This window comes from Brassica rapa, chromosome A05 (assembly GCF_000309985.2).
Source record: "Brassica rapa cultivar Chiifu-401-42 chromosome A05, CAAS_Brap_v3.01, whole genome shotgun sequence".
NCBI lineage: Eukaryota > Viridiplantae > Streptophyta > Magnoliopsida > Brassicales > Brassicaceae > Brassica > Brassica rapa.
In genome coordinates this window covers 22,082,403-22,099,871 of record NC_024799.2, presented here as the reverse complement: position 1 = coordinate 22,099,871, position 17,469 = coordinate 22,082,403, and the positions used below count along the sequence as shown (strand labels likewise).

The 17,469-nt window shown below is 33.6% G+C and overlaps 1 protein-coding gene, 1 long non-coding RNA gene and 1 pseudogene across 2 annotated transcripts; all 3 read right to left on the bottom strand.

Annotated features, from left to right (window-relative positions):
• Positions 1 to 3,185: 3,185 nt before the first annotated feature.
• LOC117134200 lies at positions 3,186 to 7,347 on the bottom strand (annotated as a pseudogene).
• Positions 7,348 to 7,558: 211 nt separating this feature from the next.
• LOC103869679 (late embryogenesis abundant protein, group 3) lies at positions 7,559 to 8,768 on the bottom strand. The gene has a single exon (XM_009147759.3). It carries the CDS (start codon positions 8,657 to 8,659, stop codon positions 7,763 to 7,765), a length of 897 nt encoding a protein of 298 aa, XP_009146007.1. The 5' UTR covers positions 8,660 to 8,768; the 3' UTR covers positions 7,559 to 7,762.
• A 3,055-nt stretch (positions 8,769 to 11,823) lies between these two features.
• LOC117134285 lies at positions 11,824 to 16,993 on the bottom strand. Its single transcript, XR_004458524.1, has 2 exons — positions 15,995 to 16,993; positions 11,824 to 15,820 (listed from the first exon to the last, which is right to left on the bottom strand). It is a non-coding gene; the product is annotated as an uncharacterized LOC117134285 (long non-coding RNA).
• Between the last annotated feature and the right edge of the window lie 476 nt (positions 16,994 to 17,469).

Here is a 17,469-nt window from a genome sequence, read left to right as displayed (position 1 = left end):
AGGTGAGTCAAAGTTGTAGATGTACTGCATCTGATACATTCTTCAATCTTGTCCTCAAATGAAGCCGTCGAGCCATTGATTATTAAATTTGACACTCCTGAAGCTCTCCACGTAGCTTTCGCGTAGGTGCAATCAAAGAAAATGTGTTGCTCTGTTTCTTCTCCCAGACAGCATCTTTTACATTGTGCATCATTGATTATATGTCTCCTTACCAGATTGTTGCTTGTAGCTAAACTTTGTGAAGTCATTTTCCATAAAAAGTGTTGTAGCTTGGGCGGGATCTTTGTCTTCCATATCTTCTGCTTGATTAATGGATTTCCAGGTATTGGCTGGATAATGGGATTAGTTGGTAAGTGAGTACTGAGCCAATATCCAGACTTCACCGAGTATAACCCATTGCCATTGTATTGCCATCCCAACAGGTCTAAATTTGCTCTGGAACTGACCTTAAGATTTAGTATTCTTTGAACATCTTCATCAACAATGACCATTCGAAGCTTGTTTTCATCCCATCTACTTCCATCTGGTGTCAAAAATTGATCCACTGTAGTAAATCCATAACCATTTCCATTAGATCTCGGGGGTCGTGGTGGATGACATGGTATCCAAGGGTCAATCCAAGTGCTGACCGTTGATCCATTACCAATTATAACCCGCAGTCCTTTCCTGACTAAATCTCTTCCATGTAAAATAGATTTCCAAGCATACGACGCTTTCTTTTTTAGCACGGCAGTAAGTATGTTTCCATCTGGAAAGTACCGAGCCTTCAGCACTCTAGCCATTAAACACTCAGGGTGTTGCATGATCCTCCAAACTTGCTTTCCCAGTAAAGCTTGATTGAAATTTGCTAAATCACGGAATCCTAGCCCCCCTTCTTTCTTTGGTAGACAAATCCGATCCCAAGAGAACCAGTGAGTGCCCTTCTTATCTCCTGAACCCCACCAGAAGCGAGCTAATATTCCATTAATTTCCTCACAAATTTCTTTAGTCAATCTAAAGACATTCATGGAATAAATAGGCATAGCTAGTGCGATTGCTTTTAGTAAAACTTCTTTTCCTCCATGTGATAGATATCTCTGATGCCATCCTTGTGTGACTTTCTTGACTTTGTCTATAATGTATGCAAACATTTCACTCTTTTTTCTGCCAAATTGTTCAGGTAAACCAAGATACTTGCCCATTCCACCATCATTGTGTATCCCTAGAATGTTTCTCATTTGCGTCTTGACACCTTGTGAAACTTTACTCCCAAAAGTAATAGATGACTTCGTAAGATTAATAGCTTGACCAGATACTTGCTCATATAACTCCAATATCCTTTTAAGCTGCGTTCCTGATCTTGCATTAGCCAAAGAGAAGAACAAAGAGTCATCTGCAAAGAGCAGATGGTTGATGGCTGGCGCTTGATTTGATATTTTAACTCCTAGTAGTCTCCGACTGAACTGAGCTTGATTCATTAGGTGTGATAAAACTTCAGCACACAAAATGAAAAGATACGGTGATAGAGGATCGCCTTGTCTTATGCCTCGTTGCGGTGTGATAAAACCCTCTGGTGATCCATTGATGAGTACAGAGAATGTGACTGAACTTATACACTTCATAATCCAGGAAATCCACTTATCATGAAATCCCATTCGCCTCATCGTTTCTTCAAGGAAATTCCATTCAAGCCTATCATAAGCTTTGGTAATATCTGTTTTCACAGCCATATATGACTTAGCTTGTCTCTTTCTGACCTTCAGACTGTGGAGAACCTCATGAGCAAGAATGATGTTATCAGTAATCATTCTTCCTGGAATGAAGGCGGCCTGGTTCTCTGTAATAAGACCAGACAGATGCTTCTTCAGCCTATTCACCAGGACCTTAGAGATGATTTTATAGGCCACATTACATAATGCAATAGGCCTAAACTCAGTCATGCCCGTCGGTGGATATACTTTTGGGATTAAGCATAGATGTGTGTGGTTCAATCGACTATCAAGACTTCCATTATCAAAAAATTGAATGATCTCAGCAATTACTTCCGGCTTAATCTCCTCCCAATAATTATGGTAGAAAATAGCAGAAAAACCATCAGGCCCTGGAGCTTTATGACCTCCAATATCAAAAATAGCAGCTTGAATCTCTTCCTCTGTTACTCCAGCTATCAGTTCTGTATTTACTTCATCTGTTACTCTTGCCTGAAAACCTTCAAATACTTTAGAAAAATATGCTGATGGATCCGTTGTTGATGAATAAAGCTTCTGGAAATAGTCTTCTGCCACTTTAGCTATGTTTTTATGGCCTCTTTGTATAACTCCATGATCATCTTGTATACAGGTGAGATTCAGTCTGTGTCGCCTAGCTTTAGTGATTGAGTGAAAGTAGGATGTGTTGCGGTCACCAGCTCTCAGCCACATAACTCTGCTCTTTTGTTTCCAATACATTTCTTCTTCTATATATGCTTGGTTGAGGTCTTCCATAATAAGGTTTTTCTCCTGTGCTGTTGTAGTTGCCGAGCAGACTGCTCTATCTAGTTTACTCCGAAGCAACTGTATACGTTCCTCTGCATTAAAACGGTTTAATCTTTTCCATGTAGAAATCTGGGATCGACATTTAATCAGACGTTGAGCAAGAGGGAGGTGCATCAGCTGTGATTGCCCAGATCCTTTCCAACCTCTTGATATTGTCTCTTTAAACCCCTCCTTCTGACACAAGCGATTGTCAAAGCGAAACAGTCTTCTTGGTTCCTCTATATCATGAGAAACAAAAGTCACCAAAGGCCTATGATCTGATTCTCCTATTTCCAAGAATTCAGTTTCTGAAGCAGGGAAGTCATTGAGCCATTCACCATTAGCCATTGTTCTGTCCAGACAACACTGTACATGATGATCTCCTCGTTTTCCTACCCATGAAAATCTGTTCCCCACCGTCTTAAGATCCACCAGGTCCAGATTTCGTACTAAAGTTCGAAATGTCTGGAAAGATGTCGCTGGTCTGAGTCTGCCTCCAATCTTCTCATGGTTGCCAAGAATTTCATTCCAATCACCAAGTAGTAACCAGGGTTGATTTCTCCTATTTATTCCCAATCTGTCAAGTCTCTCCCATGTATAATGACGTAGTGAAGAAACAGGATGACCATATACAAACGTGAAGTAGAAAGAAGAAACTTCATTGATACTGACTTTACAATCGATGATATTAGGAGATTGACTTAAAACAGAAAGCTGAACATTGTGGTTCCAAAAGATAACAAGACCACCACTACTACCATTAGGAGGAACCGAAACATAATTTTGGAAACCGAGTTGTGCCCCAACGTCTCGCACTAGATCGTTTCCTTGCTTTGTCTCTGAAAGGCAGATGATGTCCAAGAGATACTTTTTATGTATCTCTTTTAGGCGTCGAACTGTCGAGTCATTGCCTAGACCTCGACAGTTCCAGCAGGCTGTCCTCATGGCGCCAGTGGTGGTTCAGGGCCCACCGTGCCTCTCAATATGTTGCCATCAGACTGTGTTTCTGCAGTTCCTTCTTGTACTCTCTGCTGTGACATAACCTCTTTCTTTCCACCCTGCGCAGCACTTGATTCCCCTTTCTCAATACGCCTGAACTTGGAGTTATTATCATTTGCTGATTCTAACCATGTCTTTCTCTTCAGAGCAACACGACCATCGGAGCGTTCTGCAAACGGAGAAATAGAGAACATTTCTTCTGAGTTGATATCGTCAGAATACATGGTGGGCATAGCTACACCAGCCCACATCCAATCATCATCACGTGGCTCTTCTTCTGGACTCATTACTTCTCCAGTCACTTCATCTTCAGGCCTTTGGATCTCAGCAGGCTGGTGCTCTTCTTGCGCTGCAGGTAAATGATCTTGATCTACCTCGTTCCCTTCCTCCTCATTGATTTCTTCAATATGTACTCCAGGGTTGCCCTGATGTTCAGCCTCATTCATATGATCATCTGCTCCATCATCTCCATCGTCTGGCCCTTCCTCAGGTCCTCCATTCTGAATTAAACAGCGACCCGAATCATGTGTGATAAGGCCACAAACTTCGCAGAAACCTCTCAATCGCTCATACTGAAAACGAAGAAGAGTATTTACACCAGGAGTAAACTGGAAGTTCCTCTGAAACTTGAGTGGTCTTGTAATGTCCCAGTTAAGCCGAAACCGCACAAACTCCATCCGGCCCCCTGTTTCTTCATTATACTCCATCTGGATATATTGATGATCCATAGCACGAGCAATATGCAGAATCACTTCCCGGTTCATGTACTGGAGCGGAATACCCCTCACTTGGATCCAGAACGGGATAAAATTAAGCAACGCCATGTCCATCAGAGGGGTCCACCGTTGAAGGACAATCATCCTGTCTGCATACGCCCAAGGCCCACGTCGAACCACCGTATCCATCGCTTCCTCAGAAGGGAAAACAAATTGGAATCTTCTCCCTTCTATAACACGACCACGGGCAAGTCCTTCCAAACCCAAACCCGAGGCATGGTGGCAACAAGATTGCGCAAATTTTGTCGACGAGGCATAGAGGGGCGTCCAATAAGGATGAAACGATTCTCTGCCGCTGCTTGTCTCACCACGTCAGGGGGAAGAACAAAGGGAGCGTCCTCACTTCCTAAGTCGATGTCTTGCATGGCACGTCTGAGATTGTCTGTCATCGTGTTTTGCGTATTTTGCTTGAGAAAATAATGTAGATATTCTGAAAGGAATTCAGCAATAGTACGAAGAAGGTAGAAGTTCCATTCTCTTTTATAGACACTTCTCCTTGATCTCTTGCGTAATACGTCATCATGTTGAGAAATTATTCTGAACATGGAGAAACAGGGCATCGTGTGGGTAGAACATGGGTTGTTGTACCACTCCTCGCCATCAGAATCATGCTCAACCACCAAGATCGTGGTGAGCCATTGCATGAATTGTAACCGTTTTCCAATCGCCTCAAACATCGCCTCTTTTGTGACTTTTTTTTAACAAAAAAAAAGCGAGCCCTTTTTCAAAAAAAAAAAAAGTATATAGAAAAGAGACTTTGTGATTACCAACGTAATTTCGTAAAGGATCCTAGATTCCACAACAATAATTTATTCACACGTCAATTTAGAGTGTTTAAATATATATTGCGATTACTTTTCAAACATTTAACGTAGGGTTTTCCTAAAAGCGACACATTAAAGTACTAAACAATTCCTAATTTAGTGGATAAATGAGTCTCCTTCTCTTACAAATCTTATCCAAACTAAATCCACATCTACTTGCCTATCTATAGCTTATACGCATAAAAAAGACACATGACACAAAGTCACAAACCTTTCCATCGGCGAAGAGGCAAATATAGCTTAAGTCTACCCCCCCCCCCCCCCCCCCCCCCCCCCAAGAATGCCTAATTGGATGCTTAATTGATAAAGGATGCTTAATTGATATAATTCTAAGTTACATAACTATTCGTCCAAAATAATAAAAAGGAGGTACAAGAACCATGTAATTTTGGGTTTTACTAAAAATTCAAAAGATCGAAACATGCTGTTTACCGAATCATATTACCAACAATTAAAAGTCTAGGTTTATGCAGGTAGAACTATTTAATAGATTTATGTATTTTAATTCAATTCTAAAATTAGTATGTGGGTAGTAGTGAAAAAGTGTATGAACAATCGCGAATCAATTTAAAAAAAAGCAAAAGAGAGCAAAAATGTATTGAGACAAATTTCCGTTGAAAGATTTGTGTATTATTATGTGAATCAATAAATTTAAAACTTTTAACCCGTATTTGTATCATCTTTAAAACCCGATTTTCTTATCTTTTAAAAATACATATTTATCTAACGAGTTTATCTTTTTTGTACCTACGACTCAACGAATGTTAGATTTTTATTGATGTATAGAGATTTAAGACACATCCATGTGCAACAAAAATGATACAGTTTCAATCGAATTTTTAAATTCCGTCAGATATATTGAGACTTTATTTGGTTAATTTCTTTTAAGTTTCTATTTTGATTGGTGGCAGATATGATAATTCGAACATCCGCGTATATATTTTCCTATCTGGTTCTCAAGCGTCAGCCCTGTTCTAAAACGCGGCGCCGAGGGCCGCGTAATCGCCGGAAAATCGTGGTGCGGGCCGGAGCCGCCGGGAGTAGACTGTAATCGGCTAAAAAATCGGGTGTTTATGAAAAACTTCGTTTTTCTTCATTTAAACTCTACAAATCGAATAATATTTCATAGATTCATCAATAATTAGTACAGATCTAGCAAAAGAATTAAGAAATCACTGTAAAAACGACAAAAAGTAGCCGCCATGTTTAGGTTTAAGATCGTGCACAAGAAATGAAGAAGATGAAAGGAAAATATCCTTTTTACCCTTCATTCAACTTGGATTTTAAAAAAATGACCAAAATTAGGCAAGGGAGATTTGAACCCGACCCTACTGTGGGCATTAACACAACGATGGCCACTGGACCACTTTAGATTCTTCGTAACTCTATCAAGTTATCTAGTATATATATAGATAAATTAAATAAAACGTTAAAAATTCCGCCCTGCATAATTTCCGATTAATCTCCGATTTTCTTGTTAGGCGCTAGGCCCAACCCGACCGCCCGACTAGCGCCTAACGAGTTTTCGAACAGGGAGCGTCAGATGTACATATCAACTTGACCAGATTAGAAGATACCGTAGATTATTCAACTAAACGCAATATCTTAAAACGTATTGTGTAATAGACTTATAACTTATAACTAGTAGTAGTATTAACAATCCAAAAGTACATGTTATGGTATACAATATGGTACGCTAAATAATACAGTTAGTTGATACCAGTTGAATCTCCAACCCTTGGGAGCAAGAAAGGAGAAAGCACACATTTGATGTCAGCAAAAAGGGGAAGTTAAATATAGATATGATTCTTGACTAAAGATTATTATAATTTTAGCAATTATAAGCAAACGAATACACTTTAATTTGGAAAAGTGAAACCACCACATATGACTTAAAAGAGCACTGAATATTGTTATTATAAGTTTATGATGTGAGGCAAGCAATCACTTACCTCTTACACCAGCCACTACTCGACCACTGGAGTGGGGGCAAAAGCCAAAGTGCCAATAGATAAAAAGCGAAAGTTTTAAACTAATATATAATCCAAGTGTTCCTCGTCTGTAGATCCATGTGGCCATAGATTCCCTTTAGTATCATATTTTAACCAACACAAAAGCAAGTGCCATAGACTAATGGCTAATGGGTAAAACTTTTTTTTTTTTTTTTTTGCTAAGTCTAATGGGTAAAACTTCGTTTGGTCCTTAGAACAAAGCTCTTCTCCAAATAGTGAAACGACGTACTTCCTAACATCATTGCCAGCAAGCTATTACTCGAACGATGTCCCACCAATGTGTTCATTTATAATAAAAGTGTTTTATTTTCACTATATAAAATTTTGCAGAGAAAAAAAATAGATTTATATTGGAATTGTCTAAAATGATGGGGGTGAGCAAGTGATTAGACTTCTAATCTCAAGAGTTTTGGGCCGGTAAGGTTCACTAATAAGCCCACCTTATTATACAAGTCTTCTAACCCAGAACGTGCGATATATCATATATGTATATACCCAAAGAGATCAACATACATGATGAAACCAAACGAGAAGAAAAAGAAACATAAACAAAGGATTCAGACACGACACACATATTTAACGATCAGCAACAAAAACAACATCATCCATCTTAAAAAGCTGTAATAACTCCTCTCTGGATATTATTTATCTCCCACATTTTAAAGCTCAGCATCATCATCGTTCAAGGTATCCTCCTTAACTTTCTTTGACTTGTGCGACACGCTATCTTTAGCTTGCTCTGTTTTCTTTGCAGCTGAGTCGTAGCTTTGAGACGCTTTATCTTTCGCCGACTCTAAAGTCTCATCGGCTTTGGACTTCGCAGTCTCGTAGCTTTCTTTACTCTTGTCCTTGGCACTCTTACTCTCTCTCTCCGCTTCCTCCTTCAACCTCTCCGCCTTCTCCTTAGCCGCACTCGTCAGATCGCTCGCTTTCTCCTTAGCCGCCTCAACCGTTTCTTCCAACCTCACCTTAGCGTCTCCCGCTTTGCGTTTGGCTGCGTCTTTAGCTTCTTTGGCCTTCTCCGACACCGTGTCCCCCACGTTAGGGTAGCTTTCATCATCTCCGTGCTTGATTCCAACTTTCTCTTTAGCCCAATCAGTCCATGACTCATCGCTGTTATCTCCGGACAAACTGTCTTTAACTTTTTTTGACTTGTGAGTCAAGTCATCTTTAACTTGACCGGCTGAATCGTAGCTCTGCGATGCCTTGTCTTTCACGGAACCAATAGTCTCTCCGGCTTTTGATTTTGCGGTCTCGTAAGCCCCCTCTGCTTTCTCCTTAGTGGTTCCGACGGCTTCCTCGGCTTTGCGTCTGGCTGCTTCCTTAGCGTCTTTGGCCTTATCAGTGGCTCCATAAACGTTGTCTTGGACTGTTGTGGTGGTGTGAGTGGTCGGGACGTTGTGCTCTTCATGCTTCAGACCGATCTTCTCCTTGGCCCAATCAGTCCATGATTCATCCTTAGCCGCTTCTTCTTCTTCGATGGTGGCCATCGTTACAACAGCCATAAGTACCAAAGATACAATACACAAACCGTACACTCTCTTCCCTGAACCCATTTTTTAATATAACACTACTTTTTCCCTCTCTCGCAGGAATGAAATAATGATAGATGATAGATAGTTATCAACGGTAAAAGCTCTCTGATGTTTTCTTGGAGGATTGGTCTTGTGATGGCTCTGTTATGTATTAGCGGAGAACGAGATGGTTTGACGACACATGTCCAGCAACGTGGCGAGTACCCACTTCTTCTGGCGTTTCGGTCTTGGATTCGTGTTAAGTGGTTTTTTACACGTGTTACATCCGTTACCAACGATTGGTTTTGCTGGAAAATACTCAACCGACTTGCAATGTTAAAAGAATAGAGAGAATACATCAGACATGTATTTATTGACACCTGCTCGAAAAAGAATAGTCTAAAGAGAGACGATAAAGCTTTTGATAATGTTTTGGTTCTTTTTTTTACTAATTTAATAAAGCTAAATAGACATATTTTCAAATTCATTTAAGATTAGATATGAGTCCGTGCGTTGCAACGGGTTTTGTTTGATATTTTAATTTAATCAAAAATAAAAATAATAAGTTTTTTATTATATTTTTAAGATTATTTTTGCATATATTATTGAAATTTATTTTATAATTAAGAACTCGTTTTTACACATAAATCTCAGTTAATATTTGTATTTTATAATCATGTGTATAGGTGAATTTTTATCAACTTTCTACTTATTGCTAGAAAAAACACTCATACCTATTAATTTAAACTCAATCCAACTCAAATTAAGAGTTAGAATGAAAAAAAATAGAAAAGTAAATAAAGTCAACTGAGTCATTGACAATATCATACACTTTCTTATATAATAATTTAATATTTTATTAAACTTATCCGAACTTAATAATTTTTTTAATTTATTATTTCTAAATAAAATATTTCTATAACAACATTTTAATTAAAATAAAGTAGAAAAATATTACATAGTAAAAATAAAAAATGTAATAAAATAGCGAGGAATCTTGATTTTTTTGATAAAATGCATATAAAAATCACTTCGGCGATAATAATAATAATCTATTTCTTATGACCAAATATGAAAATATATATCAAACATGTGTATGATTTTCGTATACCCAAATACATATAAATAAGAATCATGACGACATCCTAATTTTTGATTTTTGTTAATTAAATAGTTTTAACATCATACTTGTCATCAAATTTTTTTTTAGTTATTATTAAATAATTTAAATTTTATTTTTGTTTGGATTTTTTTTAAAAGGGCTCCTTTTCATTTACAATCTTTATATGTATATATCAAATACTCTTTTATATTTTTTTGTTTACGATTTTAGAAAAGAAAAATTACTATCATATAACCTTTTACAGTTATCTTCTCTTACAAATTTTAGAAAAAATAAATTGTTATCAAATAATTATTTCTAGTTACTATTAAATAAGTTTTAAAAAATACTATTTATACAATTCGTACCTAAACTAATTTTAAACAGAGGGGGTAATTTTTAGTATCATGTTCATCATCAAATTATCACTTAAAGACATTACCAAATAAGTTCTTACTATTTTATTTCGGTTAGAACTTAAAAATATGATAAAATCTCTTTTCTTTATGATTTTTTTAAAAAATATATCAAATATTCTCTTAAAGTTTTTTTAGGGTTTTAGAAAGGAAATTAATATTAAATAATATTTTAAAATTTACATTTGTTTAGGATTTAGAAAAATAAAATTACTATCAAATAATTATTTCTAGTTAATATTAACTATTTTTAGAAGTTCCTATTTTCAAGAAATGTAATAAGATTATAAGAAAAATTGAGTTGTATCAAGAAATCAAAAGAAAATACTTAGATAGTATTTTCTCGTAAATAATATTTTATTTTATTTTTGAAAATAATATGTGGAAGCTAAAACCTAAATATACTTGTGAAATATTTGTAGCTATTTTTTAGTTTATAAATTATTAACATACAATTATCTATAAAAAGAAAAGTTTGTTATTTATAGTAAAATAATAGTAATGCTTTTAGCATTTTCTTTTGTTTTAGGCTTTTAAAATATAAATATTACTTATTTTATAGTTAGTTTTACTTTATGATTTTTATTAAATATTTCCTTGTACTTGTTGTATTTTATAATTCGTTTTTTCTAGATTTGTTTTAGTTAATATTTTTCTTTTACAATTTTCTTTCTTTATTATCTTTTCAAACGAAATTTATATTTTTTAAAACAAAAGAAATTACTTTCAAATAAATTTTTACAATTATTTAGTTGTTTAGGATGTAAAAAAATAAAAATTACTATAAATATTACTTTATAGTTAGTTTTTCTTTTTGATTTTTATTAAATAATATCTTGTATTTGTAGGGTTTTATAACTTTTTTTATAGATTTGTTTTAGTTAATATTTTTATTTTACAATTTTATTTATTTATTATCTCTAAAAACAAAAATTATATTTTTAACAGAAACATTGCTTTCAAATAACTTTATACAATTATTTACTTGTTTTGGATTTAAAAAAATAAAAATTAATATCCAATAATTTTAACAATATATAATTGTAAAAAACTATGTAATAGTAATTGTTCTTTTCCAAAATCTTAAAAAAATCATAAAAATATATTTTTGTAATAATAACTTTTATTTTCTAAATCTCTTTTAAATCCTAAGAAAAAATATCATATTTTTGATATATATCGCAATTTTAAAAAAATTATTAACACATGTCGAAATTATGTTAATTAGTAATTCTCAAGAACCAAGTTTTATATAATAAGATAACTGAACTTGTTTTGGTACAATTATACAATTGAAAGCAATGGTTCTTGAGAGTTACTAATTTGGTTGAACATTTGTGAAACCACTTAAAAGGCTTCTTAGATCAATATATCTCATTGTGGGCGTTTGTTAACAAAGCGAATGGGCTTACAAGATGCAAGTTGTTTGGTTGAAAATATTTATTCTTTTTATACATCTATGCATATGTTACTCGGACTAATAAACCTAGGCCCATGCATCATCATACTTGTCGGCGTAATCAAATATTTTCCCCCATTAGTTGCAAATCGGTTAAGAAAAAAAACATATATTTGAACGAGATTAGTCTGTTATAAGAGAAAGTTTTTCTTTTTGGAGTGGTTGTTTCTAATTAGTTGATAAAAATAGTAAAAGAATAAATGTTTATGTTGGTCTTCTTTCCCTTTTGAGAGTGGATCACTGTTTTTTTTTAACTGGAAAGTGGATCACTGTTCTAATGATTTTACTTATAAGACATTGTTTATGACTTTACTTGATTGGTTTTCTCCAGTGGCGTAGATATTTCAGGGGTTGTTTCGTAGAAGCTGTGGAAAGCCATTTTAATTTCTCTAGTCTTTTTTGAAACAATTCATATTTTTATTTTTTAAAAATTGAATCTAGAGCCAAAACATTATAAAAACTAGTTGATTGGTTTTCTCCAGTGGTATAAATATTTCAGGGGTTGTTTTGTAGAAGCTGTGGAAAGCCATTTTAATTTCTACAGTCTTTTTTGAAACAATCATATTTTTATTTTTAAAATTGAATCTAGACCCAAAACATTATAAAAACTAGAAAACATCATATTTTATTTTTATATGTTAGCTTTAAAAAAACACTTTCTCAGAGTTTTTATTCAGTGGTCTAAAAAAATCTCTACAACAAAACAAATTAAAACCAAAGCTAAAAATCTAAAACCTAAATCTTAGATAAAAAAACATAAATTTACAGCTTCAACCAATCAAACCCTCATTGTATAATCTCATAAATACAATACTAATAAAGTAGAGCCAATCACAAAAGCATAACCTGCACAAGGGTTTCTAACAAAGTTTCTCAATGTTCTTTGTAAGAGTTTTAATAACGTTGACATATTTGTTGTCAAAAAAAAAAACGTTGACATATGTATTGGTTCTACGTTACTTGCTTTACTAATAAATTTTGGAAAACAGTATAAACTTTTTAACCTAAACCGAGCATCATACATGTAGCAGTAGCCAATACCTACATTAAACACTGCAACGGATGAAATTACATTGAAACATGTAAAGTAGACAAACTTAACTATGAAGAAATTAACTTATTATAAACACTAGATTCTTTTTCCGCGCTGCGCGCGGATTATACATTATAAAGTTATCTCAATTATTCTATTTGTGTTTGTAAAAAAATTACATTAATTTATAGCCAATAAACTAAAATTTCTAAAATAGTAAAGTAAATAAATTGGTTTTTTCTATCATTTTTTTGTTGTGAATTTGTTATTTGGCTTCTATAGTATTTGGTGTTTGTCTTTTTTTCTAAGTAGGTCAATGTGATTTATCTTGTAAGAACATATGTATAGGTGAATTGAAATATTGTTCACGGGGTTAAGGAGAGTAATAAATTTCATGTGTTTGTTAAAAAGTTAATTAGTAAGAATAAAACTCGGTAATGTGATTGGTTAGGATGTAGTTTTGAAATATGTGATTAATCTGTAAAATAATTTATAAAGATGTATCTGCTGTAACTGTAAATATATTTCTACAGTCATAATGTTTTTCTGTAGCACAGAAAATCTTGCTTTAGAAAATACGAGTTTTTTTTGTTTTTTTTACAACCATTTTTATTACTTTTGTTGTAGCTTTAAAATTTAAATTAAATCATGATTGTAATTTAAATATTGTAGATAAAATTTAAAGCTAAAAGAGTATCTACAGCCCAATCAATCACCCTCTTATTTTCACTTCACCTTTATAATTTATATATGTTTGGGTTAGTGTTTTTCTCAAAAATAAGTTTTTCTCAAAAATACTTTTTCTATCTGATATTTTGAAATTGTTTAAAATTTTTCATTTGGTCATTCCCTATAGAAAAACATACTAAATTTGATATAAAATATAGTTTTAGATTACAAAATTGTTTATTTTTTCTTCTATTTTATCTAATGTGTATGCATGTTTAAAAGAAAGTTCATAAATAAATGTAAATGCTCTACTAATAGTTCTATATGAGAGCAGTTGGAGAACATTAGCATTTGGTAAATTGTTTTCTAAATTCTTTCTTGACAAATATTGATTGGATAATAAAGAGCATAATATTTATTTATCCAAAAAAAAAGAAAGTTCATAGTAATTTTTGATTATTTTTTTTGTGGTATATCTCTTCTTTGTATGATGTGTAAATACTTTTGTTTCTGAAATTTAAGTAACTAAACACTAAATTTATTTGATATTATAACCTACTAAATATATATTGGAAGTAGCTATATGTAACAATTGATTGTAAGTTTGGATCCAGAATATGCATGAAGTATTTTGGATATATTTATTTTCGTTTGGAGTATTGTGGTTGTTTGGGCTATCCGAGTTATATATGAACACGACATTAGCATCTATTTCTTATCATTTATATAAAACTATTTATAATATGCATAATATATTAAGAAGTCTTAAAAATTCATATTCTTTAATTTTTTTTTTTAGATTTTATTTTGTTTTTTTTTTTTTTGACGTCAGATTTTATTTTGTTTAATTCCTTTGATGTTTAAAATTTAATTATTTTGTTAAATAATTTATGCTATAACAAATATTGTTGCTTTTGTAATAAATAATAATTTATTTAGTGTAATGGAATTATTGTTTGTTAACTAAAATATTGACGTAATATTTCTTTTTAGTCTGTGTGTTTAATAGATCTGGGTTTAAACCATTTCCCAAAAACCAATTATATTGAAGTAATATAAGATATGTATACATTTATGTGTTATGTTTCTTTTTAGTTTAATTTATGATCTTTAGTGTTTTGGTATTTTTCTTTTCTTTCTCTTCTTTGTATATCGATATGAGATAATATTTTTTATTTATTTTTTAAATTTTATTATTTATTACTATTGTTTAGTTTAGTAAAATTTCGAGCATTTTCTCTTATTTAATTGCAATCAAAAGATATTTGAAGAAGTTACATCGATACACCAACCAATACATACTTGGAACATATTTTTAAAAGAGAACAGTTTTAATTTAGCAGAGAAATATTCTGAAGCACAGTCTCATGTTATTCCCACGCAGCTCTCCGACCAGCCCTTTTGTTCCATATCCAAACATTTTTTTTTTGTAAACTAACCAAACACATTTTCTTTACTTCATATTTCTCTTACAATCTTACATACGAACCATAGCATGTCTTTATATGACAAACCCGGGTCGCTTCTCTTCCTCGCCTCCCTCAACAAATCCAAAATATTTGTTTGAGAAACACATGACACTATTATGATACTTGAATAAGCTAAAATCCTCGGCTTAAGTTGTGCTGTACCTGGTGCATTTCTTGGTATTTGTGTTGAGCTTTCTCTTTCTGGCTGTCTGTATATCCAACCACCGTAACAGAAGGCGCTGCTGTATTTTGTAAATCAACGGCACATTCTTACCACTGCACCTTCTACCGTTCATGCAGTTGTGTTAATCCCTTGCACTGTCTGACCAACCACATTCCCGTTTTTCAGTAGCCACTCCGGCGTAATGAGCAGCTCGTTTTCCCCTTCTACCTTCATTTATTTTCCATAATCTGCCGTGTCCTTGCTCATTGTCATCACTTCACCGTTTTGAAAAGTTGGTAGTCTTTTGCTTTTCCTGTCACTGTAACCGTCTATTATTCGGCTCCATGTTTCTTGTTTCTTTTTCTCTGTTAAATACTCCGAATTTCTCTGATCTCTCTCAGCCACAATGTCTTTACTTCAAGAGCTTTGTGTAACGTGTAATCTTTTGCTCTTGCACTCTGTTCAGCCCTCCACTAATCAGCCCCACAAAAATTTATAAGATTAACAGACAGATACTTTGCAGCCATCTATACTAATTATACAAACTTCAAGTTCTACTCACAATCCTACTCCTGCACTTGATTATACACAATGAAACAAAACATTTATAAAATTAACAGACAGATACTTTTGACATCACAATAACAGACAAAGGATTCTACCCATCTAACCTGTAATAGATTTCACAGTACCCAGATGATGAACTTTTGTACAGAAATAAGTTTAACACATGGAAACTACTAAACACAGAAAATTGAATCGGTAGGAGATGATTACTTGAAAATGAAGAAGGCGCTGACTGGCCTTTTTGGTAGGTTTGGATCCCATGCAGCCGCCGCTTTGCTACGGACTGCTCTCTTCGGACACGAAATAATCACCTAAATAGATCGAACTGCAATATGGAGACGGAATTTGAGAAGGTATCCAGGTCCAGATTATTAATCGCAAACCTAGTAAGAGAGATCTAGCAGGATAATGAAAATAAAAACAAATATTATTTGGCTCGGACCGGGAACACAAAATCGAAGAGTTAGAGATAAAATCAGGAATAATCAAACCAAACTACCTTGACGAAGATTGTAGACTAAATAAAGAGGGCAAAAGGATAAATGTATGAGAGCGTTGCCTAACGAAGAAGGATTAGGCAAGAGTTACAAACTGATGAAGGTAGCTTCTCAGTGAATAAGAGCACCGTAAAGAGAGCCATATATATAGTTTTTAGATGTGGGAATTGGAAGAGTTGATTGGCTTTATTTTACTGCAATAATGATTGGATCTTTATGTGTTTATGACTGATTTATGAGTGATAGTGGTAGTGATGAGACCATAAGCGGGTGAATCGGCCGAGAAGGAAGAAGAAGTCGATGGGTCAAGAATTGGTAACGATATACTGGTTAAATATTAGGTAGGGGTTTGGGTTTGTAGAAATAAAACCAGGCCCAAATGTATGAGAAAATATACTCGACAAAACCATGATGACGTGTTCAACTGATTGGCTGGGAATATTTTGTGTTACGTGGAATCCTTAGATGAACTCTAAATTAGCTCCTTTTATATAGTGGGATTTTGAACATATACTTTAAATAGTGGAATATCTTGTTGAATAAAATCAGTATTTTTGGACAACTTGCAGATTAATCATATTCACAAGTAGAAAAATAAAATAAAAAAGCTGAAGAATATAATTTGGTAGTATATAAAATAGAGGCCTGAATATTTTACGAAATTTATTTATCTACCATACATTAAATACTGCAATTTATTAGACTTGTAAATTACTAAATATATAATTGAATCCTCCAGTCCACATACATGCAAAGGTTGAGAACATATTCTCATCTCAAAAGAAGTTCCTTCACTTTTACAGCCATCCATCCATCGGGAAAAGTGCCAATTTCGACCCAAACTATTTCAGTCGTGCCAAATACGACCCGAACAATTGATCAGTGCCAAATACGACCTCAACTCAATTATAATTCAAAAAAACTACCCGAACTTCTTAAAACGTGCCTAAATCTACATTGACTCTAACAGAAGTTAGTCAACCGTTAACAAGATAAAACGACGTCGTTTGATATACGAGAAAAAGTGCCAATTTCGACCCCAACACTCTCAATCGTGCCAAATAAGACCCGAACAAATGGTCAGTGCCAAAAACGACCTCAACTCAATTATAATTTAAAAAAAAAATTATCCAATTTTTTCTAAAACGTGTTTAAATCTACATTAACTCTAACAGAAGTTAATCAACTTTTAACAAAGATAAGACGATGTTGTTTTGATATATGTATTTTTTAAAAAAATATGTTCATTTCGGGATTCAAATCCGTGCTGGATATACTTTTAAAGGGGCACACTAACAACTAGACTAAAATAATTTTTTGAAATATTATTACAAATTGAAATTCTCCATTATATAAACTACTATTCTTGTTCATCTTATCCAATTTAAAACTTTGGTGATTGCTTTATATATTTTAGTTATTGTTTAATTTGTCTAATATTTTGTACAACATATCTTAGTGAAAGAAAGGTAAAAGG

Coding starts and splice junctions, on each gene's coding strand:
- LOC103869679 (XM_009147759.3), bottom strand. CDS start 8,659: ATGGGTTCAGGGAAGAGAGTGTACGGTTTGTGTATTGTATCTTTGGTA.